We start from the raw sequence: 26,214 nt of genomic DNA on the forward strand, positions 1-26,214 counted from the left end.
GAGGAGGGGTTGAAGGGGGCGACCTTTATGCTTAAGATGGCTTTTATGCTTAATATCATGGACATTTTTACACGTGTATATCAAATTTATTTTAAAATATTGTCAGCAGCTCACAGCAATGTGATGACTCATGGGCACCACTTAACCTCTTCAGACAGCCTAATCACTTTAGACTCCAAGCAGGGAAAACATCGACAATAGCTCAACTGATTAGATTATGCAAGAAGCTCAAAACACAAAGGGAACCCTCCAGAAAGAGATCAGCCCAGGGAAATGGGTTCACATCATCATCAGCCACAGATCAGCTCCACCGATCTATAATGGCTTTTTAATATCTTGCTATTGTGCCACTGCTTTGTGTTATTAGCAGGCACTGATCATGTAACTGGGAGTAAATGATGAGCCTATTACCACATGTTTGGCGCGAAGTTCAAAGCCCTAAAAATTGTAAAGCGCACAATGGCCAGGCAGAGCAGTTGAGTGGCAGCTGTCTCTCCCCAGGCCTGTGGTTTCTGTTATTTTAAACAGAGAATAAAGTTTGTGTTGCCTTTTTGTACTGTACTCATGTCTGCTTGTCTTTTATGCTGGTAGGAAGCGAGAAACTTCCCCTTACACAGAGGTAGTAGTAGAGGTGGGTACAATTTTGTCATTTAAAAAGCATTTAGAGAGTTACATGGGTAAGATGGGTATAGAGGGATGTGGCTCAAATGCGGGCAATTGGGACTAGCTTAGGGGTTAAAAAAAAAGGGCGGCATGGACAGGTTGGGCCGCAGGGCCTGTTTCCATGCTGTAAACCTATGACCCACCCTCCCCGCAGTCCTGATGCCCCCCCAGCCCACAGCCCCAATCCCCCTGACAGGCCCAACCCCTCCCATCCTGATGGCAGCCCCGATCACTGTCCACCCTCCCTCCGTCACTGATCCCAGTGCAAATTGACAGCAGGAACCCCCTCCCCCACGGATCTCCCCCAACAGTCCCCACCTCCTGACCCTGCCCCTTGGCACTGCCCGATGCCTGGTGAGCACTGAATACAGTAAGCGGGGGTGAGCGGGGTATACAGTAAATGGTAGAACAAAGAACAAAGAAAATTTCAGCACAGGAACAGGCCCTTCGGCCCTCCAAGCCTATACCAACCATGCTGCCCGACTTAGCTAAAACCCCCTACCCTTCCGGGAACCGTATCCCTCTATTCCCATCCTATTCATGTGTATTTGTCAAGACGCCCCTTAAAAGTCACTGCCAAATCCGCTTCCACTACCTCCCCTGGCAACAGACACTTTGGAGTATTGACAGGCAGAGAGATCTGGGTGTACATGTCCACCAATCTCTGAAAGTGGCAACGCAGGTGGATAAGGTAGTCAAGAAAGTATACGGCATGCTTGCCTTCATCGGTCAGGGCATTGAGTATAAAAATTGGCGGGTCATGCTGCAGCTGTACAGAACTTAGTTAGGCCTCATTTAGAATATTGTGTACAATTCTGGTTGCCACACTACCAGAAGGATGTGGATGCTTTGGAGAGGGTACAGAAGAGGTTTATCAGGATGTTGCTTGGTCTGGAGAGTATTAGCTATGAGGAGAGGTTGAATAAACTCAGTCTGTTCTCACTGGAACAATGGAGGTTGAGGGGTGATCTGGTGGAGGTCTACAAGATTATGAGTGGCATGAACAGAGTGGATAGTCAGATGCTCTTTCCTAGGGTAAAAAAAGTCAAGTACTAGGGGACATCAGTTTAAGGTGTGTGTGGAAAGGTTTAGAGGAGATGTTCAAGGCAAATCCTTTACACAGAATGTCTGGAATGCACTGCCTGGGGAGGTAGTGGGAGCAGGTAAAATAGCAGCATTTAAGGGGCAACTGGACAAATACATGGATAGGATGGGAATGGAAGGATGTGGACTCCGAAAGTGCATATGGTTTTAGTTTAGACAGGCATCATAATCGGCACAGGCTTGGAGGGCCGAAGGGCCTGTTCCTGTGCTGTACTTTTGTTTGTTCTTTGTTCAGTGCCAAGGTGCCTCCTGTGCATTTGCACTTTGCCCCTTGGGCAGTGCCAGGAGGCCATACTGGCACTGCCAAGCTGGCAATGCCTGGGGTCACCCCCCCTTACCCCCGACCTCCGTGGAGACCTCCATGGCATCCCGCCACTCCAGTGGAATCGGCCGCCAGCTTCCCATTAGTGGGGAGCTATTGTAAACCCTGCTGGAATGAAGCACCCCGAGCATGGGGGGTAGAGGCTAGTGGGCCCGGAGACTTCAGTCCCAGGCCCGCTAATCACATTCAAATACCGATTAGCAGATTTTAATTAGCTCCATGCTGATTTCTGGCCGGAGCTGATGATGCTGGAAATCCGGCGGCCGGAGAAGCGCAGAGGCACGGCGTCCAGCGGGAACCTGCTAAACAGCCAGCTTGTGTCTCCCAGCCCACTGTGCTACAGAGTATTCTGGGCGAATTACATAGAACATAGAACAGTACAGCACAGAACAGGCCCTTCGGCCCACGATGTTGTGCCGAGCTTTTTCTGAAACCCAGATCAAGCTATTTCCTCCCTATCATCCCGAAGTACTCCATGTGCCTATCCAATAGCTTCTTAAATGTTCCTAAAGTTTCTGACTCCACTATCCCTGCAGGCAGTCCATTCCACACCCCAACCACTCTCTGCGTAAAAAACCTACCTCGGACATCCTTCCTATATCTCCCACCATGAACCCTATAGTTATGCCCCCTCGTTACCGCTCCATTCACCAGAGGAAATAGTCTTTGAACATTCACTCTATCTATCCCCCTCATCATCTTATAAACCTCTATCAAGTCTCCTCTCAACCTACTCCGCTCCAAAGAGAAAAGCCCAAGTTCCCTCAACCTTTCCTCATAAGACCTACCCTCCAAACCAGGCAGCATCCTGGTAAATCTCCTTTGCACTCTTTCCAGTGTCTCCACATCCTTCTTGTAGTGAGGTGACCAGAACTGCACACAATATTCCAAATGTGGTCTCACCAAGGTCCTGTACAGTTGCAGCATAACCCCACGGCTCTTAAACTCAAACCCCCTGTTAATGAACGCCAATACACTATAGGCCTTCTTCACGGCTCTATCCACTTGAGTGGCAACCTTCAGAGATCTATGGATATGAACCCCAAGATCTCTCTGTTCCTCCACATTCTTCAGAACCCTACCTTTGACCCTGTAATCCACATTTAAATTTGTCCTACCAAAGTGAATCACCTCGCATTTGTCAGGGTTAAACTCCATTTGACATTTTTCAGCCCAGCTCTGCATCCTATCTATACCTCTTCGCAGCCTACAACAGCCCTCCACCTCATCCACTACTCCACCAATCTTGGTGTCATCAGCAAATTTACTGATCCACCCTTCAGCCCCCTCCTCCAAGTCATTTATAAAAATTACAAATAGCAGAGGACCAAACACTGATCCCTGTGGCACTCCGCTGGTAACTGGTTTCCAGTCCAAAAATTTTCCATCCACCACCACCCTCTGTCTTCTGTTAGATAGCCAGTTACCTATTCAATCGGCCAAACTTCCCTCTATCCCACACATCCTTACTTTCTTCATAAGCCGAACATGGGGGACTTTATCAAACGCCTTACTAAAATCCATGTATATGACATCAACTGCACTACCTTCATCTACACACTTAGTTACCTCCTCAAAAAATTCTATCAAATTTGTGAGGCAAGACTTGCCCTTCACAAATCCGTGCTGACTATCCTGGATTAAGCTGCATCTTTCTAAATGGTCGTAAATCCTATCCCTAAGGACCTTTTCCATCAACTTACCGACCACCGAAGACCACCGGGCGGCACGGTAGCAAAGTGGTTAGCACTGCTGCTTCACAGCTCCAGGGTCCTGGGTTCGATTCCCGGCTCGGGTCACTGTCTGTGTGGAGTTTGCACATTCTCCTCGTGTCTGCGCGGGTTTCCTCCGGGTGCTCCAGTTTCCTCCCACAGTCCAAAGATGTGCGGGTTAGGTTGATTAGCCAGGTTAAAAATTGCCCCTTAGAGTCCTGAGATGCGTAGGTTAGAGGGATTAGTGGGTAAAAATATGTGGGGGTAGAGCCTGGGTGGGATTGTGGTCGGTGCAGACTCGATGGGCCGAATGGCCTCCTTCTGCACTGTAGGGTTTCTATGATTCTATGATTAAGACTAACCGGCCTATAATTACGAGGGTCATTTCTATTCCCTTTCTTAAACAGAGGAACCACATTCGCCACTCTCCAGTCCTCTGGCACCACCCCCGTGGACAGTGAGGACGCAAAGATCAATGCCAAAGGCTCTGCTATCTCATCCCTTGCCTCCCAAAGAATCCTAGGATATATTTCATCAGGCCCAGGGGACTTATCAACTTTCAGTTTAATCAAAATTGCTAGTACATCTTCCCTCCAGCCTATCAGCCTGTGACACCTTCTCTTCCTCAAAAACATGGCCCCTCTCCTTGGTGAACACCGATGAAAAGTATTCATTCATCACCTCTCCTATCTCTTCTGACTCCATACACAAATTCCCACTGCCGTCCTTGACTGTCCGAATTGCCCCCAGATCAGAATATTCTGAAGGGTAAGAGACTTCACCCCAATATACTGGCAAAATATTTAGTCCTGAACTATCAAAGCCTTTGACAAAGGGTCAACTGGACTCGAAACACCAGCTCTTCTCTCTCCTTGCAGATGCTGCCAGACCTGCTGAAATTTTCCAGCACTTCCTTTTTATGAGAACAATTATTCTCTCTCTCTCTCTCTCCCTTCACATTACTCTCCCCATTACTTCTACCAAAGTTAATTTGAATATTCATTTGAATTCAGAGGTAGGTTCTTCACCAGAGAGTAGGAAGGGCGTGGAATGCCCTGCCTGCAGCAGTAGTGGACTCGCCAACATTAAGCGCATTTAAATGGTCATTGGATAAACATATGGATGATATTGGAATAGTGTAGGTTAGATGGGCTTTAGATTGATTTCACTGGTCAGCGCAACATCGAGGGCCGAAGGGCCTGTACTGCACTGTAATGTTCTATGTCCTATGTTCGACTAATATTTTTATTTACTAACTATAAATTCTACTGCTACAAATAATCAGATCGAAAAGAGTGACACGGCAATGATCACGGAATGTGCCATGCATATACAACATAGGTTCTATTTAATCCTGTTTGGGTTGCACCCGTTTAAATTAGGTTAAAATTGTTGCTACATTTATTCTGTCAGTGCTTAACCATTTCCGACTAACAATCACCTGTCTTCTCCCACATTACTGAAGTACACAAAGATTCAAAAATTGAACTTTTCTTACCTATAGCACGAATGTACAGATAATTGTCAGTGAAAGGGACCAGGTTGGAAGGTTCTTCTTCATATATTTCATAGAACGTTTTGGCTGGAAAAAAATTAAGACAGTTAATGGAATGTATAAGTATTATTTCTCATTAGGGAAACGCATGCAACATCCATTCATCACAAACACATTTTATATCTTTTACAAAGCTGTATTTTTTATTCTTATCATGAAACCATACACATGAATCCAACTCCAGTATGTTATTCCATATAAAATAAAATCTATACAAAACACCCTTCGATTATTGAGGCAGGCATTGATTTGGGAGGTGGGATAGGGGGGGAAGTTAACTTTGGTAGTTGTATAAATTGGTTTTCTAGTTGATAATCTGACTGATTCGACTTTCAATTTATACATTGATAGAGCAAGAAGGAAAGTAGTAAGGAAAAGCCTTATATGGACCATTTGGCTGAATGGCAAATCTCACTGCTGAATGTACAGTGAGTTCTAGGCAATGGGAAGAAGAATCTTTTGGGATGAATAATGGACTGTAACTTTGTTTTCACCTATATTTCCGACAGATTCCCAGGGTGGCAAATTATGTGACTAAACATGACAGGGCAGAGTTGCAACTTCAATGAATTAAACTCCGGTCTTAAAATCCTGTGCGTGTATCCCACCTGAAACATTTGTATCCTGAAACGTTAAGCTGCCAATCCTGTCCTTCCCTTAACCAAGTCTCTGTAATAGCAACAACATCATAGTTCCAAGTTCTAAGTTCGTCTGCCTTACCTGTTACACTTCTTGTATTGAAATAAATGCACTTCAATCCACCAGACCCTCTTTGATCAGCAACCATGCCCTGCCTGCTCTTTCTCTGAGTCTTACTGGCCCTACTATCTGGTTCCCTTTAGTTATTCCACCTTTGTAGTATTTTGTAGATGTAGATGTAGTATATCTAGTAGATGTATATATGGACTTCAGCAAGGCATTTGATAGGTGCCTCATGCAAGGCTTATTGAGAAAGTGAGGGGGCATGGAATCCAAGGGGACATTGCTTTGTGGATCCAGAACTGGCTTGCCCACAGAAGGCAAAGAGTGGTTATAGATGGGTCATATTCTGCATGGAGGTCGATCACCAGTGGAGTGCCCCAGGGATCTGTTCTGGGACCCTTACTCTTTGTGATTTTTATAAATTCCTGGATGAGGACGTGGAGGGATGGGTTGGTAAGTTTGCTGATGACACAAAGGTTGGAGGTGTTGTGGGTAGTGTGGAGGGATGTCAGAAGTTGCAGCGAGACATTGATAGGATGCAAGACTGGGCGGAGAAGTGGCAGATGGAGTTCAACCCAGATAAGTGTGAGGTGGTTCATTTTGGCAGGTCAAATAGGATGGTGGAATATAATATTAATGGTAGGACTCTTGGCAGAGTGGAAGATCAGAAGGATCTTGAGGTCCGAGTTCATAGGACGCTCAAAGCAGCTGTGCAGGTTGAGAAGGCGTATGGTGTACTGGCCTTCATCAATCGAGGAATTGAGTTTAGGAGTCGTGAGATAATGTTGCAGCTATATAAGACCCTGGTCAGACCACACTAGGAGTACTGTGCTCAGTTCTGGTCGCCTCATTACAGGAAGGATGTGGAAGCCATAGAAAGGGTGCAGAGGAGATTTACAAGGATGTCGCCTGGGTTAGGGAGCATGCCTTATGAGGATAGGTTGAGTGAGCTCGGCCTTTTCTCCTTGGAGAGGCGAAGGATGAGGGGTGACCTGATTCAGGTGTATAAGATGTTGAGAGGTATTGATTGAGTGGATAGTCAGAGGCTTTTTCCCAGGGCTGAAATGGGTGCCACAAGAGGTCACAGGTTTAAGGTGCTGGGGAGTAGGTACAGAGGAGATGTCAGGGGTAAGTTTTTCACTCAGAGGGTGGTGAGTGCGTGGAATGGGCTGCCAGCAACGGTGGTGGAGACGGATTTAATAGGGTCTTTTCAGAGACTTTTAGATAAGTACATGGAACTTAGTAAGATAGAGGGTTATAGGTAAGCCTAGTAATCGCTAAGGTAGGGACTTTTCGGTACAACTTTGTGGGCTGAAGGGCCTGTATTGTGCTGTAGTTTTTCTATGTTTCTTTGCTTTGGTTACCACCTTAGACAGTGATCCCTGGTTCGGGACTCCCCTGCCATTAAGAACATCATTCCTACCTCTACTGTGTCCAAGAATTTTATAGGTTTCAAAGAGATTCCCTCTTTTATTCTAAACTTCAGCAAAGGTAATACTAACCAACTCAATCTCTCCCCATACATCAGTCCCTTCCTTGCATGAATCAATCTGGTGAGCCTTCACTGCACTCCCTCATCTACAAGAACTTCCTTCTTCAAATAATATCAAAACTCATTTTGATTTGATTTGATTTATTATTGTCACATGTATTAGTATACAGTGAAAAGTATTGTTCTCGCGTGCTATACAAAGCATACCGTTCATAGAAAAGGAAACAAGAGAGTGCAGAATGTAGTGTTACAGTCAGAGCTAGGGTGTAGAGAACGATCAACTTAATGCAAGGTAGGTCCATTCAAAAGTTTGATCGCAGCAGAGAAGAAGCTGTTCTTGAGTCGGTTGGTACGTGACCTCAGACTTTTGTATCTCTTTCCCAACAGAAAATGGTGGAAGAGAGTATGCCTGGGGTGTGTGGGATCCTTAGTTATGCTGGCTGCTTTGCCAAGGTAGCAGGAAATGTAGACAGAGTCAATGGATGGGAAGCTTGTTTGCGTGATGGATTGGGCTACATTCACGACATTTTGTAGTTTTATTTATTTAATTTATTTTGAGGTGAATTGTTTGTAAATTACACTGTTAGCACAATAAACCCAAAAGTTGTCTTCAAAATGAAGATGTGTCCTTACATTTTGGCAATTTTTTTATGACTGTTCAAACATCATGAGACCCTTTTATCTCTGGAGCTGCCTCAGGCAGCGATTTTGATGCAAAGTCTCCTCGATAGGTGGAGATTTAACCTCTCAAATTTTATAAAAATGGCTAATCCCGGAACAAGAAATTACAAGAAAGTTCAAAGGTCATCAACAGAATGAACATATTTGCCTCATGCAGATTTGAGGTTGCTGTCAGCTCACCAATTATCTTATTAAATGGTGGAGCAGTCTATAGGGACTAAATTCCTGCTCCTTGTTCCCATGTTCATTTGTTCAGATGGAACAATGTTTCACGGATTGGCTGTGTTAAATTGCCCCTTAGTGTCAGGGGGACTAGGAGGGTAAATATGTAGGGTTATGGGGATAGGACCTGGGTGGTTTTGTTGTCGGTGCAGGCGCAATGGGCCAAATGGTCTCCTCCTGCACTGTAGATTCTATGATTCACACTGCTAGTACTCTCCAGTAGATATACATTTGATAAAATCAAATCCTGCAGTCATAACAGTAGTACAGTCCATTTCAGTCCTTGTCTTCCACCATTATACACTCTTTCTTTCTTTATCATATTTGTGACATGCTGCTTCCTTGTTCCTCTCTTAAAATTCTCCTCAGTCCTTAATCCTGCATTGATTCCAAATCCAAGCTCAATTTCGTCTGTACAAGGACAAATTAATTCTGGTAATGTCCTCAGAAAACTAGGCAGGATCAGGAGATTAAAACTTTACATGTGTGTAATCAGTGCCAGTCAGAAAGGTTACTTTATCTCAGTCCCCTCTCTTGTTAATTAGCCTCATCTCCTCCTCTGTCACGCAGTTCAACTCCATTGTTTGTTCTGGATTTTTGCCATCACATCCTGCGCACTCTTTGCAAAGACACACAGTAGATTGTTTCCCTTGGTGTCAGAATCTGTTGCAACCATGGTTCCAAAGATCACTGTGGCAGTTACACTGCTGCAAGTAGCATTGTAATTTATTTGAACACCAGTACGGTTTAATTGGGTATCCATGTCTGTGCAGACTGTACAGATTCATTATTCCAGCAGTTCATTTCAAATGATGGTACATTTTCAGCAAATAGTCTCATTTTACATTGTCCTTTTTATTTCTGCAGTAGTGCAATGCTTCTGCTCCTCAATCTCCTTTTGGAGCTCACCTGTGACTGTTGATTCATCTGCACTTTTCTTTACATAGACAAAGAGTTGTTTTCGAAAACCCAGCAAATTATGTTCAGGTAATTTCAACAACTCAGGATCACGTTCCAAAGCAGTCAAAATGTCTTGTATCTGTCGCCACATCTGCTCATTTTCTTTGTTCACCTTATTTTACAGCAACTGGTTCTCCTTGTCCACTTTCACCAGTTTTTCACGACTGATCGAGCCTCTTGGCTGCTGCATCTCAGACTGAGTAAACGTCAGTTTCCCCTTCTGAACCTGTGCCAGCTTCAGAGGATTATGGCTACAGGATGTTGCTCAATTGGAATAACATTTTCTACCAATACCTCATTCACAATTATTTTAGTACTTCCTAGCTTATTGCCACATATTTCACCATGTGATTTTAATAACTCTTACAGATCATTTTGATTTTCCTTCCGAAGGTAACCTTTTAACTTCCTCATTATCCAATTTAATTTGAGAAATGTCAAATTCAGAATCATCTGGATTTGGTTCTTCACTCTGAGTTGGAGCCACTGACACATCCTACTTCTGCTTTCCTTCACTATTAAAATACCATTTGATCATATTCACATGACATACTCTGTGAGCTTTCCTTGTCTCCAGCGTTCTTATCAAATAATTCACCTCATTCAATTTCCTTTCAATTTGCTAAGGCCCACTAAACCTTGCTTTTAAAGGTCCACCTACCACTGGTAGTAACACAAAGATGATATCCCTACCAGCAAAATTACGAATATTTCATTTCTTTCCGCTTCCTGTTTCATCACATGGTGTGGCACTTGTAAATACTATCTAGCCAACTCACCTGCTCTATTCAATCTTTCCCTAAAATTTGACACATAGTCCAATAATGCAGTCTCAGAATGCTGACTCACCAATTTATTTTTAATCATCTAAGTGTCCCTCTTACCTCATGACTAAAAAACAATTCAAATGGACTGAATTCAGTCAGTTAATTAGATGCATCCCTAATTATAAAAAGTACAAATTGAATTCCCTTATTCCAATCTTCCTGATAATCTTGGTAATAAACCCTAACCATTGTGTTTAATGTTTGATGCCACTGCTCTAATGCTCCCTATGATTCTAGGTGGTAAGCATATCCCTAACATCCTTGAATAATTTTGATGTCAAATTTGATCCTTGATCTGATTATATTTCTGTGGGTAGTCCACATCCAGTAAAAATTTTTGAGTAACTCCTTTACAATTCTTTTAGCTGTAATATTGCGTAATGGAATGGCCTTTGGAAATCTAGTGGACATATCCATTATGGTCAATAGATATTGATACCCACTTTTTGTTTCAGGAAGGGGGTCCTATGTAATCAATTAAGACCCCTGTTAAAGGTTTCTCAAATGTTGGACTGGGTGTTGGTTTTATCACCACTTGAGGTTTCCCTATTACATGACATGTCTGACATGTCTCCTTGGAAAGACGAAGGATGAGAGGAGACCTGGTAGAGGTGTATAAGATGTTGAGAGGCATAGATCGGGTGGACTCTCAGAGGCTTTTTCCCAGGGTGGAAATGTCTGCTACGAGAGGACACAGGTTTAAGGTGCTGGGGGTAGGTACAGGGGAGATGTTAGGGGTAAGTTTTTCACTCAGAGGGTGGTGGGTGAGTGGAATCGGCTGCCGTCAGTGGTGGTGGAGGCGAACTCAATAGGGTCTTTTAAGAGACTCCTGGATGAGTACATGGAGCGTAATAGGATGGAGGGTTATAGGTAGGTCTAGAAGGTAGGGATGTGTTCGGCACAACTTGTAGGCTGAAGGGCCTGTTTGTGCTGTAGTTTTTCTATGTTTCTATGACCGGCAAAATTCTAATATATCTTTATGCGGCCCGGACCAATTAAAATGTTTTTGTATTTTAGCTTGAGTTTTCCTTACTCCCAGGTGACCTTCTACAGGTGCCTCATGTGCTACCCATAACACCATCTTTCTATATCCCACTTGATGAACTTCTGCCCAAATTTACCTGCCTGAATATGTAAAGACAAATTTTTAAGGTAAGAACATTCTGATATAATTATACTTCCGTGTATGCTTTCTGATACAACTGTTTTATCTCTATATCATTCTGTTGTAATTCTGCCAACTTTCCTGAACTAAAAATATCCACTTCATCCTCCACCTGAGCTTGTTATTTTCCAACCATCTGATTAAAAAATGGATTCTGATAATTGAACTTCAACTTCTTTATCTTCACTCTTTGATTTCTCCTCTTGCCTTGAACTGTGGCTTTGTGATTTTGTTACCACACAATCAGGAAAAATCCCAAGATATGCATCCTTTAATAACTCAGTTGTTTGGTTTTCCATTGGTTTTTCAACCACAGTAGGCATCACTCCCACCTGTGATCCAGCTATATCGTTACCCAAGATAAACTGTATTCATGGACAAGACAATTTCTCTATTACTTTCTCTATCTACTTCCACTTCACCACTCTTCACTGGACTCTCCAACCTCACCTTATATAATGGAACACACCTGAATTCCACATATTATCAACTTTTTTGGCAATACTCCTTGCAAACTGCATAACTCCTCATCTCTCGCCATCAAAGATTGACTTGCCCTGGTATCTCTTAAAATTTTAACTTCTTTACCTACCACTCCTGGTACACACGAGTAAACCTTTCCTACACCAGTAAATTTTTAAAGAGATCTGGCACTTCCTTATCAACAAACCCCTGACCAGGCTTCTCATTTTTTTGCACCTCTTTAGCTTCACCTGGAGTTTCCTTTAACAATTCAACAAATCCCACTGGCTGCAAGGGGATCAGGGCTGGGATCTAAGTATCCAAGGATATGTGTCCTATCGAAAGGACAGGCAGATGGGCAAAGGGGGCGGGGTTGCATTGTTAGTAAGGAATTAAGTTAAATCGATAGCAAGAAGCGATATAGGATCAGAAGGCATTGAATCTCTGTGGGTAGAGTTGAGGAATCGCAAAGGTAAAAAGACCCTGATGGGAGTTATGTACAAGCCCTCTCGCAGTAGTCAGGATGTGGGGCAGAAAATAAATCAAGAGACAGAAAAGGCAATATTACAATAATCATGGGGGACTTCAATATGCAGGTGGACTGGGAAAATCAGGTAGGTAGTGGATCCCAAGAAAAGGAATTTGTGGAATGTCTAAGAGATGGTTTGTTGGAGCCACTTGTGACAGAGCCTACTAGGGAACAGGCAATTCTGGATTTGGTGATGTGTAATGAGCACTCACCTGATGAAGGAGCAGCGAGCGCTCCGAAAGCTAGTGGCTTTTGCTACCAAATAAACCTGTTGGACTTTAACCTGGTATTGTGAGACTTCTTACTGTGTTTGCCCCAGTCCAACGCCGGCATCTCCACATCATGTGTAATGAGGCAGACTTGATTAGGGAACTTAAGGTGAAGGAACCCTTAGGAGGCAGTGACCACAATATGATAGGATTTACCCTGCAGTTTGAGAGGGAGAAGCTGGAATCAGATGTAACGGAATTACAATTAAATAAAGGTAACTACAATGACATGAGGGAGGTGCTGGCCAGAGTTGATTGGAAAGGGAGCCTAGTAGGGAAGACTGTGGAACAGCAATGGCAGGAGTTTTTGGAGGTTATTCGAGAGGCACGACAGAAATTCATCTCAAGGAGGAGGAAACATGCTAAGGGGAGGACGAGGCATCCATGGCTGACGAGGGAAGTCAAGGACAGCATAAAAGCAAAAGAAAAAGCTTACAAAGTGGTGAGGATTAGTGGGAAGCCAGAGGATTGGGAAGCCTTTAAAAGCGAGCAGAGGACAACTAAAAAAGCAATAAGAGGGGAGAAAATGAAATATGAATATAAGCGAGCTAGTAATATAAAAGAAGTAGGAAGAGTTATTTTTAATATATAAAAGGTAAGGGAGAGGCAAAAATAGACATTGGACCTCTGGAAAATGAGGCTGGAGAAGTAATAATAGGAAACAAAGAAATGGCAGAGGAACTGAATAGTTACTTTGCATCAGTCTTCACAGTGGAAGACACCAGAGATCCCAGCCAGAGCTCCAGGAGAATCAGGGGACCTAGGTGAATGTAGTGGCCATCACTAAGGAGAAGGTTCTGGGGAAATTGAAAGGCCTGAAGGTGGATAAATCACCTGAACCGGATGGACTACACTCCAGGGTTCAAAAAGAGATTGCTCAGGAAATTGTGGAGGCATTGGTGGTGATCTTTCAGGAATCACTGGAGGCAGGGAGGCTCCCAGAGGACTGGAAAGTAGCTAATGCGTTCGGGGAGTGGGCAAAGTGGCAGATGGAATACAATGTGGAAAAGTGTGAGGTTATGCACTTTGGAAGGAGGAATGGAGGCACAGACTATTTTCTAAATGGGGAAATGCTTAGGAAATCAGCAACACAAAGGGACTTGGGAGTCCTTGTTCAAGATTCTCTTAAGGTTAACTTGCAGGTTCAGTCAGCAGTTAGGAAGACAAATGCAATGTTAGCATTCATGCCGAGAGGGCTGGAATACAGAACAAAGAACAAAGAAAATTACAGCACAGGAACAGGCCCTTTGGCCCTCCAACCACACGCGGACCATGCTACCTGACTGAACAAAAACCCCTTGCCCTTCCGGGGACCATATCCCTCCATTCCCATCCTATTCATGTATTTGTCAAGACAACCCTTAAAAGTCACTATCGTATCTGCTTCCACTACCTCCCCCAGCAGCGAGTTCCAGGCACCCACCACCCTCTGTGTAAAAAACTTGCCTCGTACATCTCCTTTAAATCTTGCCCCTCGTACCTTAAACCTATGCCCCCTAGTAATTGTCTCTTCCACCCTGGGAAAAAGCTTCTGACTATCCACTCTGTCCATGCCCCTCCTAAACTTGTAGACATCTATCAGGTCGCTCCTCAACCTCCATCATTCCAGTGAGAGCAAACCAAGTTTCTCCAACCTCTCCTCATAGTTAATGCCCTCCATATCAGGCAACATCCTGGTAAATCTTTTCTGTACCCTCTCCAAAGCCTTTACATCCTTCTGGTATTGTGGCGACCAGAATTGAACACTATATTCTAAGTGCAGTCTAACTAAGGTTCTATAAAGCTGCAACATGACTTGCTAATTTTTAAACTTAATGGCCCGGCCAATGAAGGCAAGCATGCCATATGCCTTCTTGACTACTTTCTCCACCTGCGTCGCCACTTTCAGTGACCTGTGTACCTGTACACCCAAATCCCTCTGCCTATCAATACTCTTCAGGGTCCTGCCATTTACTGGATATTTCCGATCTGTATTATACCTTCCAAAATGCATTACCTCACATTTGTCCAGACTAAACTCCATCTGCCATCTCTCTGCCTGAGTCTCCAACTGATCTATATCCTGCTGTATCCTCTGATAGTCCTTATTGCTTCTGCAAATCCACCAGCCTTTGTGTCGTCCGCAAACTTACGAATCAAACCAGTTACATTTTCCTCCAAATCATTTATATATATCTGATCCCTGAGGAACGCCACTTGTGATGTGGAGATGCCAGCGTTGGACTGGGGTAAACACAGTAAGAGTTTTAACAACACCAGGTTAAAGTCCAGCAGGTTTATTTGGTAGCAAATGCCATTAGCTTTCGGAGCGCTGCTCCTTCGTCAGATGGAGTGGATATCTGCTCTCAAACAGGGCATACAGAGACACAAAATCAAGTTACAGAATACTGATTAGAATGCGAATCTCTACAGCCAACCAGGTCTTAAAGTTACAGACAATGTGAGTGGAGGGAGCATTAAGCACAGGTTAAAGAGATGTGTATTGTCTCCAGACAGGACAGCCAGTGAGATCCTGCAAGTCCAGGAGGCAAGCTGTGGGGGTTACTGATAGTGTGACATAAACCCAAGATCCCGGTTTAGGCCGTCCTCATGTGTGCGGAACTTGGCTATCAGTTTCTGCTCAGCGACTCTGCGCTGTCGTGTGTCGTGAAGGCCGCCTTCCCGAAGATCAGAGGCTGAATGCCCGTGACCGCTGAAGTGTTCCCCCACAGGAAGAGAACAGTCTTGCCTGGTGATTGTCGAGCGGTGTTCATTCATCCGTTGTCATAGCGTCTGCATGGTTTCCTCAATGTACCATGCTTCGGGACATCCTTTCCTGCAGCGTATCAGGTAGACAACGTTGGCCGAGTTGCAAGCGTAGGTACCGTGTACCTGGTAGATGGTGTTCTCACGTGAGATGATGGCATCCGTGTCGATGATCCGGCACGTCTTGCAGAGGTTGCTGCGGCAAGGTTGTGTGGTGTCGTGGTCACTGTTCTCCTGAAGGCTGGGTAGTTTACTGCGGACCATGGTCTGTTTGAGGTTGTGCGGTTGTTTGAAGGCAAGAAGTGGGGGTGTGAGGATGGCCTTGGCAAAATGTTCGTCTTCATCAATGACATGTTGAAGGCTCCGGAGGAGATGCCGTAGCTTCTCCGCTCCGGGGAAGTACTGGACAATGAAGGGTACTCTGTCCACCGTGTCCCGTGTTTGTCTTCTGAGGAGGTCGGTGCGGTTTTTCGCTGTGGCGCATCGGAACTGTCGATCGATGAGTCGAGCGCCATATCCTGTTCTTATGAGGGCGTCTTTCAGCGTCTGGAGGTGTCTGTTGTGATCCTCCTCATCAGAGCAGATCCTGTGTATACGGAGGGCTTGTCCGTAGGGGATGGCTTCTTTAACATGCTTAAGGTGGAAGCTGGAGAAGTGGAGCATCGTGAGGTTATCCGTGGGCTTGCGGTACAGTGAGGTGCTGAGGTGACCGTCCTTAATGGAGATGCGTGTGTCCAAGAATGCAACCGATTCCGGAGAGTAGTCCATGGTGGGTCTGATGGTGGGATGGAACTTGTTGATGTCATCATATAGTTGTTTCAGTGATTGTTCACCATGAGTCCAAAGGAAGAAAATATCATCGATGTATCTAGTGAATAGCATCGGTTGAAGGTCCTGTGCGGTGAAGCAGCCTTGTTCGAACCTGTGCATGAAGATGTTGACATATTGAGGTGCGAATTTGGTCCCCATGGCTGTTCCATGTGTCTGGATGAAGAACTGGTTTTTGAAGGTGAAGACATTGTGGTCCAGGATGAAGCGGATGAGTTGTAAAATTGCATCCGGAAACTGGCAGTTGTCGGCGTTGAGTACAGAGGCTGTTGCAGCAATGCCATCATCGTGGGGGATGCTGGTGTAGAATGCCGAGACATCCATTGTGACGAGGAGTGCTCCTGGTTCAACTGCTCCATGTGTGTTGAGTTTATGTAGGAAGTCCGTAGTGTCACGACAAAAGCTGGGGGTTCTTTGTACAATGGGTTTCAGGATGCCCTCGACATAGCCGGAGAGGTTCTCGCACAGGGTCCCATTGCCCAATACGATGGGACAGCCGGGTGTGTTTGCCTTGTGTATCTTCGGGAGGCAGTAGAGATCTCCAACGCCCGAGTACGCCACTTGTCACAGCCCTCCATTCAGAAACGCACCCTTCCATTGCTACCCTCTGTCTTCTATGACGGAGCCAGTTTTGTATCCGTCTTGCAAGCTCACCTTCTGTACCAGTCTGCCATGAGGGACCTTGTCAAAGGCCTCACTGAAGTCCATGTAGACAACATCCACTGCCCTACCCTCAATCATCTTCATCACTTCCTCGAAAAACTCAATCTAGTTTGTGAGACACGATCTCCCCTTCACAAAACCATGTTGCCTCTCGCTAATACGTCCACTTATTTCCAAGTGGGAGTAAATCCTGTCTCGAAGATTCCTCTCTAATAATTTCCCTACCACTGACGTAAGTTCTCACCGGCCTGTGATTACCTGGATTATCCTTACAATCCTTCTGAAACAAAGGAACAACATTGGCTATTTTCCAATCCTCTGGGACCTCGCCTGTAGCCAGTGAGGATATAAAGATTTCTCTCATGGTCCCAGCAATTTCCTCCCTTCCTCTCTCAGTATTCTGGGGTATATCCCATCAGGCCTAGGGACTTATCTACCTTAATGTTTCTCAAGACCCCAAAATACAAGAGCAGGGATGTACTTCTGAGGCTGTATAAGGTTCTGGTCAGACTCCATTTGGAGTATTGTGAGCTGTTTTGGGCCCCATATCTAAGGAAGGATGTGCTGGACCTTGGAAAGGGTCCAGAGGAGGTTCACAAGAATGATCCCTGGAATGAAGAGCTTGTCGTATGAGGAACAGTTGAGGATTCTGAGTCTGTTCTCATTGGAGTTTAGAAGGATGAGGGGGATCTTATTGAATCTTACAGGATACTGCGAGGCCTGGATAGAGTGGACATGGAGGGGATGTTTCCATTAATAGGAAAAACAAGAGCCAGAGGACACACCCGCAGGCTAAAGGGACGATCCTTTAAAACAGAGATGAGGAGCAATTCCTTCAGCCAGAGAGTGATGAATCTGTGGAACTCTTTGCCACAGAAGGCTGTAGAGGCCAGGTCATTGAGTGTCTTTAAGACAGAGATAGGTAGGTGCTTGATTAATAAGGGGATCAGGGGTTATGGGGAAAAGGCAGGAGAATAGTGAAGAGAGAAATATCAGCCATGATTGAATGGCGGAGCAGTCTCGATGGGCCAAGTGGCCTAATTTTGCTCCTATATCTTATGGTCATATCCTGTTTTACCACATCCTTCATCCCAGTGCTCTTCTTGAACCACCAACATTGTGACTTTGCGTGCACGACTTAATTACACTGAAAACATCTAAAGCTTTTCAGTTCTCTTCCATCCTTTTTAACCTGAGGTACAATTTCTTCATTATCTCCCACAAGATCTACTTCACCTTTTGCACCTAAGGATTTCTCCTTTCTCCAGTTTATATCCCTCACAGGCTGAAACTGATGTCGAAAACAAAATTTTGATTCATGGACTAATTCATAATCATCCGCATTCCTGCTGCTAACCTCTCAGTTTTAACTCTCTGCTCTTCCACATGAGATCTCACAACTTTGGGAAGTGAATTTTTAAACTCCTCCAAAATAACCATTTCTCTAAGAGCATAATACATCTGGTATATGGTCAAAACCCTTATCCACCTATCGAAATTACTTTATTTGATCCTTTCAAATTCTATGTACATTGGACCAGGTTCTTTCCTTAAATTTCTAAACCGTTGCTTGTGGGCTTCTGGTACTAGTTCATAGGGGGAGTAGCGGTATTAGTTAGGGAGCATATTACAGCGGTGCAGAGGGTGGACAATTTAGAGGGGTCATGTAATGAGTCGCTGTGGGTGGAGCTCAGAAACAGGAAAGGTGCAATCACTATGCTGGGGGTATACTACAGGCCACCCAACAGCCCACGGGAAGTGGAGGAAAGGATATGTCAGGAGATTCTGGATACGTGCAGAAAAAATAGGGTTGTTGTAGTGGGCGACTTCAATTTCCCTGGTATAGACTGGAAAGTGCTTAGGGCTGGGGGTCTGGACGGGGAGGAATTTGTAAAATGTGTACTGGAAGGTTCTTTGGAACAGTATGTAGATAGCCCAACTAGAGAGGGGGCTATACTGGATCTAGTTCTGGGAAATGAACCCGGTCAGGTCATCAAAGTTTCGGTAGGGGAACATGTGGCAAATAGTGACCACAACTCTGTTAACTTTAGGATAGTAATGGACAAGGACGAGTGTTGTCCTAAGGGTAGGGTGCTAAATTGGGGGAAGGCGAACTATAGCCGGATTAGGCAGGAATTGGTGGCCGTTGATTGGGAGAGGCTGTTCGGGGGTAAGTCCACGTCTGGCATGTGGGAGTCTTTTAAGGAACAGTTGATAAGGCTGCAGGACAGGCATGTGCCTGTGAAAAGGAAGGATAGGAAAGGTAGGATTCGAGAGCCGTGGATAACCAGGGAAATTGAGGATCTGATCACAAAGAAAAGAGAGGCGTACATTAGGTCCAGGCAACTGAAAACAGATGGAGCTCTGGAGGAATACAGAGAGAGTAGGAAAGAACTCAAACGGGGAGTTAGAAGGGCAAAATAGGTCACGAAATGTTCTTGGCAGATAGGATTAAGGAGAATCCTAAGGCATTTTATTCATATGTTAGGAACAAAAGAGTTGTCAGGGAAAAGGTCGGGCCTCTCAGTGACAAAGGAGGGGAATTATGCTTGGAACCCAAGGGAATAGGGGAGATCCTAAATGAATACTTTGCATCGGTATTTACAAAGGAGAGGGACTTGTTGACTGGGAGTGTCTCAGAGGGAGGTGTTGACCCATTAGAGAGAATCTCCATTACAAGGGAGGAAGTGTTAGGTTCTTTAGGTAACATTAAAACTGACAAATCCTCAGGGCCTGATGGCATCTATCCTCGACTGCTCAGGGAGACAAGAGATGTACTTGCTGGGCCTCTGACGGAAATCTTTGTCTCTTCATTGGACACAGGTGAGGTCCCTGAGGATTGGAGGATCGCGAATGTGGTACCGTTATTTAAGAAGGGTAGCAGGGATAACCCGGGAAATTATAGGCCAGTGAGCATGATGTCCGTGGTAGGGAAGTTGTTGGAGAGGATTCTTAGCGACAGGATGTATGCGCATTTAGAACGGAACAATCTCATTAGTGACAGACAGCATGGTTTTGTAAGAGGGAGGTCGTGCCTTACAAATTTGGTGGAGTTTTTTGAGGAAGTGACAAAAACGGTTAGAACATAGAACATTACAGCGCAGTACAGGCCCTTCGACCCTCGATGTTGCGCCGACCAGTGGAACCAATCTAAAGCCCCTCTAATCTACACTGTTCCAATATCATCCATATGTTTATCCAATAACCATTTGAATGCTCTTAATGTTGACGAGTTCACTACTGCTGCAGGCAGGGCATTCCACGCCCTTACCACTCTCTGAGTAAAGAACCTACCTCTAACATCTGTCCTATATCTCTCACCCCTCAATTTAAAGCCATGTCTCCTCATGCTAGCCATCACCATCCGAGGAAAAAGGCTTTCACTAGCCACCCTATCTAATCCTCAGATCATCTTGTATGCCTCTATTAAGTCACCTCTTAACCTTCTTCTCTCTAACGAAAACAACCTCAAGCTCCTCAGCCTTTCCTCATACGATTTTCCCACCATACTAGGCAACATCCTGGTAAATCTCCTCTGCACCCTTTCCAACACTTCCACATCTTTCCTATAATACGGCGACCAGAACTGTACGCAATACTCCAAATGCGGCCGCACCAGAGTTTTGTACAGTTGCAGCATGACCTCCTGGCTCCAAAACTCAATCCCTCTACCAATAAAAGCTAACACACCATACGCCTTCTTAACAACCCTATCAACCTGGGTGCCAACTTTCAGGGATCTATGCACATGGACACCCAGATCCCTCTGTTCATCCACACTACCAAGTATCTTACCATTAGCCCAGTACTCTGTATTCCTGTTACTCCTTCCAAAGTGAATCACCTCACACTTTTCCACATTAAACTCCATTTGCCACCTCTCAGCCCAGCTCTGCAGCTTATCTATGTCCCTCTGTAACCTGCCACTTCCCTCCGCACTGTCTACAACTCCACCGACTTTAGTGTCATCCGCAAATTTACTAATCCATCCTTCCACGCCCTCATCCAGGTCATTAATAAAAATGACAAACAGCAGTGGCCCCAAAACAGATCCTTGCGGTACACCACTAGTAACTGAACTCCAGGATGAATATTTCCCATCAACCACCACCCTCTGTTTTCTTACAGCGAGCCAATTCCTGATCCAAACCACTAAATCACCCTCAATCCCATGTGTCCGTATTTTCTGCAAAAGCTTACCATGGGGAACCTTATCAAACGCTTTGCTGAAATGCATATACACCACACCAACCGCTTTACCCTCATCCACCTCTTTGGTCACCTTCTCGAAGAAAGGTTGACGAAGGAAGGGCCGTGGATGTCGTCTATATGGATTTCAGTAAGGCATTTGACAAAGTCCCTCATGGCAGGTTGGTTAAGAAGGTTAAGGCTTATGGGATACAAGGAGAGGTGGCTAGATGGGTAGAAAACTGGCTTGGCTACAGGAGACAGAGGGTAACAGTCGAAGGGTCTTTTTCCGGCTGGAGGTCTGTGACCAGTGGTGTTCTGCAGGGCTCTGTACTGGGATCTCTGCTATTTGTGATATATATAAATGATTTGGAAGAAGGTTTAACTGGTGTAATCAGCAAGTTTGCAGATGACACGAAGATGGCTGGACTTGCGGATAGCGATGAACATTGTCGGACAATACAGCAGGATAGAGATAGGCTGGAAAATTGGGCGGAGAAATGGCAGATGGAATTTAATCCAGATAAATGCGAAGTGATGCATTTTGGAAGAACTAATGTAGGGGGGAGTTATACAATAAATGGCAGAGCCATCAAGAGTATAGAAACACAGAGGGACCTAGGTGTGCAAGTCTACAAATCCTTGAAGGTGGCAGCACAGAGGAAAAGGTGGTGAAGAAGGCATATGGTATGCTTGCCTTTATAGGACAGGGTATAGAGTATAAAAGCTGGAGTCTCATGTTGCAGCTATATAGAACGCTGGTTAGGCCACATTTGGAGTACTGCATCCAGTTCTGGTCGCCGCACTACCAGAAGGACATGGAGGCTTTAGAGAGAGTGCAGAGAAGGTTTACCAGGATGTTGCCTGGTATGGAGGGTCTTAGCTATGAGGAGAGATTGGGTAAACTGGGCTTGTTCTCCCTGGAAAGACAGAGAATGAGGGCAGACCTAATAGAGGTGTACAAAATTATGAAGGGTATAGATAGGGTGAACAGTGGGAAGCTTTTTCCCAGGTCGGAGGTGACGATCACGAGGGGTCACGGGCTCAAGGTGAGAGGGGCGAGGTATAACTCAGATATCAGAGGGACGTTTTTTTACACAGAGAGTGGTGGGGGCCTGGAATGCGCTGCCAAGTAGGGTGGTGGAGGCAGACACGCTGGCAGCGTTTAAGACTTACCTGGATAGTCACATGAGCAGCCTGGGAATGAAGGGATACAAACGAATGGTCTAGTTGGACCAATGACCGGCACAGGCTTGGAGGGCCGAAGGGCCTGTTTCCTGTGCTGTACTGTTCTTTGTTCTTTGTATATGCACCTTAAGATGGTTTTTTTCACCTCATCATAATCCTCAGATACCTCCTCTGATAGTGATGCAAACACCTCACTAGCTCTATCTCCCACTTTGTTTAAATCAATTATACCCACATGGTCTATAGCCATTTCATTTGTTTAGCTATTTTATCAAAATGAAATGAGAAAGGCTTCCACATCCTTCACATCAAACATTGGCAACAATTGAACATATTGAAACAAAGCCCCATCAAGCCTTTAACTATGACACTTTCGCTCTTCCTCACTGTCATCATCACTACTCTAAACGTTTACCTCCCTGACCTCCACAATTTTAACTGACGTCCATTTTTTATTTTCAGTTTCTGAATCAAATTCTCTCTCTTTTTCTTTTTGTTCCATCACAGCTATACTTTCCCTTTCTTTTTCCCTTGTCAATGAAGCAGTTTCATTTATTTTTCATTTGTTCCTCCCTTTCTCTTGCTTGAGCTACTCTCTCTCTTTCTTTTGATTCAAATTCAAGCTATTTTATTTGTAATTGAATTCTAGCCATTTCCAATGATTCTGACTGTGTTTTTGGCAATTTTAAATGCTGAGCTATCGCCACAATTATCTCCACCTTCCTCGCCCTTCAGGTAATGTCAACTGCAGCATTTTTGCCAATTCCAAATGCTTTGTTTTAATCACCTTTTGTGAAAAACCCTGAGTGACTAATTCTACACTCCCGAAAAGGTTAGCCACTGAAAGAGCCATTATTCCACAATACACTCCCTTTTTAAACCAAAAGCAACACTTGAAAAGAAAGCATACATATATGCACCACTCACTGTACTCGAGTCCAATAATCCCAAACAAAACAAGGAATACAGATTTTGATCCTGTAAAAGAGGCTCCAATTTTTAGGCTCCAGTTCCAAGTTGATTTTATAAAGCTTGCCTAGCCCCTATTTTTTACATTTGGTTTTGACATAGAGTCATAGAGCTTTGCAGCATGGCCCAATGGTTTCATTGGTCAGAACATTGAATACAGGAGTTGGAACATCTTGTTAAAGTTGTACAAGACATTGGTCAGGCCACACTTGGAATACTGTGTACAGTTCTGCTCACCCTATTATAAAAAGGATATTATTAAACTAGAAATTACACTTAGCACATCAGATGTACAAGTTTCAAGTATATTTCAAACATTATACAAGTTCAAAGGTATCCCGATGCAGTCTACTTTTTTATACAGTGTATTTACAAGCACTCATCACAGTGGCTGACTTACTCCACTGTTTCCGTTTATTACTTTTGACACAAATGTCCATCAAATATTTATTTTCAGGTGTCCATTTTTAAAGAAATAGATATGTGATAAATGCTGATAATGGAGTATCAGGCTATATCTGTGCATTTATTCTCAAATATTTAGCACAATAAATTTTGTTCCACCAACAGAAATCTGCTTCATGCTGTCTGTTATTTAGCTGGGCGCTGAAAGTAGTCAATTTTCATCAGTGGTATCCAGAATTTTACAAATTACTGGTGATTCCACCCCCAGAATGTGCTGGCAGGTTTGTGGCTCAAGCATGTAGATTGTAACTGCATGAGGAGACTCTGATTCCTTACACTTCAATTGGATATGGGCCAAATGCAGGCAATTGGGACTAGCTTAGTGGTAAAAACTGGGTGGCATGGACAAGTTGAGCCGAAGGGCCTGTTTCCGTTCTATAAACTTCTATGACTCTATGCCTGGTCATTGAAGATTCAACATATTGCAATGTGACTGGAGTCAGACATAGGTCAGACCAAAGGAGTTTGTTAGCAACTGGGCTTTGGTGAATCTCTTCTTTTACAACAATCAGATTCTAATTGTTGCCACACTTGTTGGTGCCAATTTTTCAGATACATTTCTGAGTTTTGAACTGAACTCCAATTCTGCAACTACTGTGATGGAACAGAACTTCCGGCTCTCCGATCAATTGCAAAACTATTGGAATCCTAGGCCAATTGCATAACCATTTAATAGTAAAATGCCTCTCACCTTTGGGATTGATAGGAATGCTTGATTCTTCTGTCACAATTACACCTTCAGACTGCCAAATAAAATGAGAACAGGTTAACTAGAAATGTGAAGAAATAATTGATCAAACCAGCCTTTTGTTTCAATTACTCGGATGATAATTAATTTTATCGCAATCCAGCTCCCCTTAGTACAAGGTCCTTTATAGACTGATCAAAAACTCTTTCAGAGTCACATAAAGATGTTTAATTCAGCTAGGAACTACTGTCCATTGTTGCAATTTTTTTTCACTCTACAACTAAAGAAGATGCGAGAAACACTCAACAGGTCTGGCAGCTCTTGTGGAGAGAGAAACAGGGTTAATGTTTCAAGTCCAAAATGACTCTTCTTCAGTGTTAAAGAGAGGCAGAAATGTGATGGATTTTATACTGTATTGAGGGATTGGAGTAGTTGGAGCAAAATAATAGTTCATGGGTAGGTGAGAGTGAGCAGAGATTAGACAGAGATGTCATGAGCAGAAGACAAAGGGAGTATTAATGGTAGTTTTGAAAACTAAAGGACTTGCTGATAGTGGCATAAAGTGAAGAAAGCAGATCCTTTTAATTGAGACAAGGTTCAGTGCTCTGTGAATCCAAAACTTACAAACAAGTGGCAGCTGGCAGAGGGTGAATTTGGCACAAAAACATTGAATTAAGTGGCAGGGGGGTTGAACACAATTTTATGCCCAGACGAATGTAATGTGCCTAATCAGAATACAATGTTCTGTTCGTCTGCATTGTGCTCGTCTTCATTGCAACATTGCAAAAGCCAAGGATGAATATGTGGCCATGTGGGCAAGATTCTGAATTCAAATTCTCAGCAACAGCAAGGTCAGGGTCATGAGTGAAGGTGTTCCACAAAGTGGTCCTTGTTCAGCCTCCCCAATGACGAGGGGACTGCATTGGGAGAAGCCCAATGGTTCAGACATGGTTGAGCAGTGAGGGTGTACACTTGATTCAGAAAAAAAAGCAAACATGCCAGAAGATTCATAGAATCATAGAGGTTTACAGCATGGAAACAGGCCCTGTGGCCCAACTTGTCCATGCTGCCCTTTTTTTTTAACCCTTAAGTTAGTCCCAATTGCCCACATTTGGCCCATATCCCTCTATACCCATCTTACCCATTTAACTGTCTAAACACTTTTTAAAAGATAAAATTGCACCCGCCTCTACTACTACCTCTGACAGCTTGTTCCAGACCTCACCACCCTCTGTGTGAAAAAATTGACCCTCTGGATCCTTTTGTATCTCTCCCCTCTCATCTTAAACCTATGCCCTCTAGTTTTAGACTCCCCTAACTTTGGGAAAAGATATTGACTATCTAGCTGATCTATGCCCCTCATTATTTCATAGAGATCTATAAGGTCACCCGTAAGCCCAGAGAAAAAGTCTCAGTCTATCCAGCCCCTCCTTATAACTCAAACCATCAAGTCCTGGTAGCATCCTAGTAAATCTTTTCTGCACTCTTTCTAGTTTAATAATATCCTTAATAGGGTGACCAGAACTGAACACAATATTCCAAGTGTGGCCTTACCAATGTCTTGTACAACTCAACAATATGTCCCAACTCCTGTATTCAATGTTCTGATCAATGAAACCAAGCATGTCGAATGCCTTCTTCACCACTCTGTCCACCTATGGCTCCATTTTCAAGAAGCTATGAAACTGTACCCCTAGATCTCTTTGTTCTATAACTCTATAATAAACGTATATAACTCCCCAACACCCTACCATTAACTGAGTAAGTACTGCCCTGGTACGACCTACCAAAATGCATTCCTTTTGAACTTAGCGT

The 26,214-nt window shown here is 44.1% G+C and overlaps 1 protein-coding gene across 4 annotated transcripts in view; it reads right to left on the reverse strand.

Moving 5' to 3' along the window:
- LOC144497122 (complement C4-like) overlaps nucleotides 1-26,214 on the reverse strand; it is a 469,428-nt gene that overhangs the window by 150,439 nt on the left and 292,775 nt on the right. For all 4 annotated transcript variants that reach the window (XM_078217916.1, XM_078217917.1, XM_078217918.1 and 1 more), the window contains 2 exons: nucleotides 24,403-24,454; nucleotides 5,300-5,383 (listed from right to left, as the gene is read on the reverse strand). In XM_078217916.1, coding sequence (XP_078074042.1) covers nucleotides 5,300-5,383; nucleotides 24,403-24,454 — 136 coding nt within the window. The remainder of the gene's footprint in view (nucleotides 1-5,299; nucleotides 5,384-24,402; nucleotides 24,455-26,214) is intronic.

This window comes from Mustelus asterias, chromosome 8, assembly GCF_964213995.1.
Source record: "Mustelus asterias chromosome 8, sMusAst1.hap1.1, whole genome shotgun sequence".
NCBI lineage: Eukaryota > Metazoa > Chordata > Chondrichthyes > Carcharhiniformes > Triakidae > Mustelus > Mustelus asterias.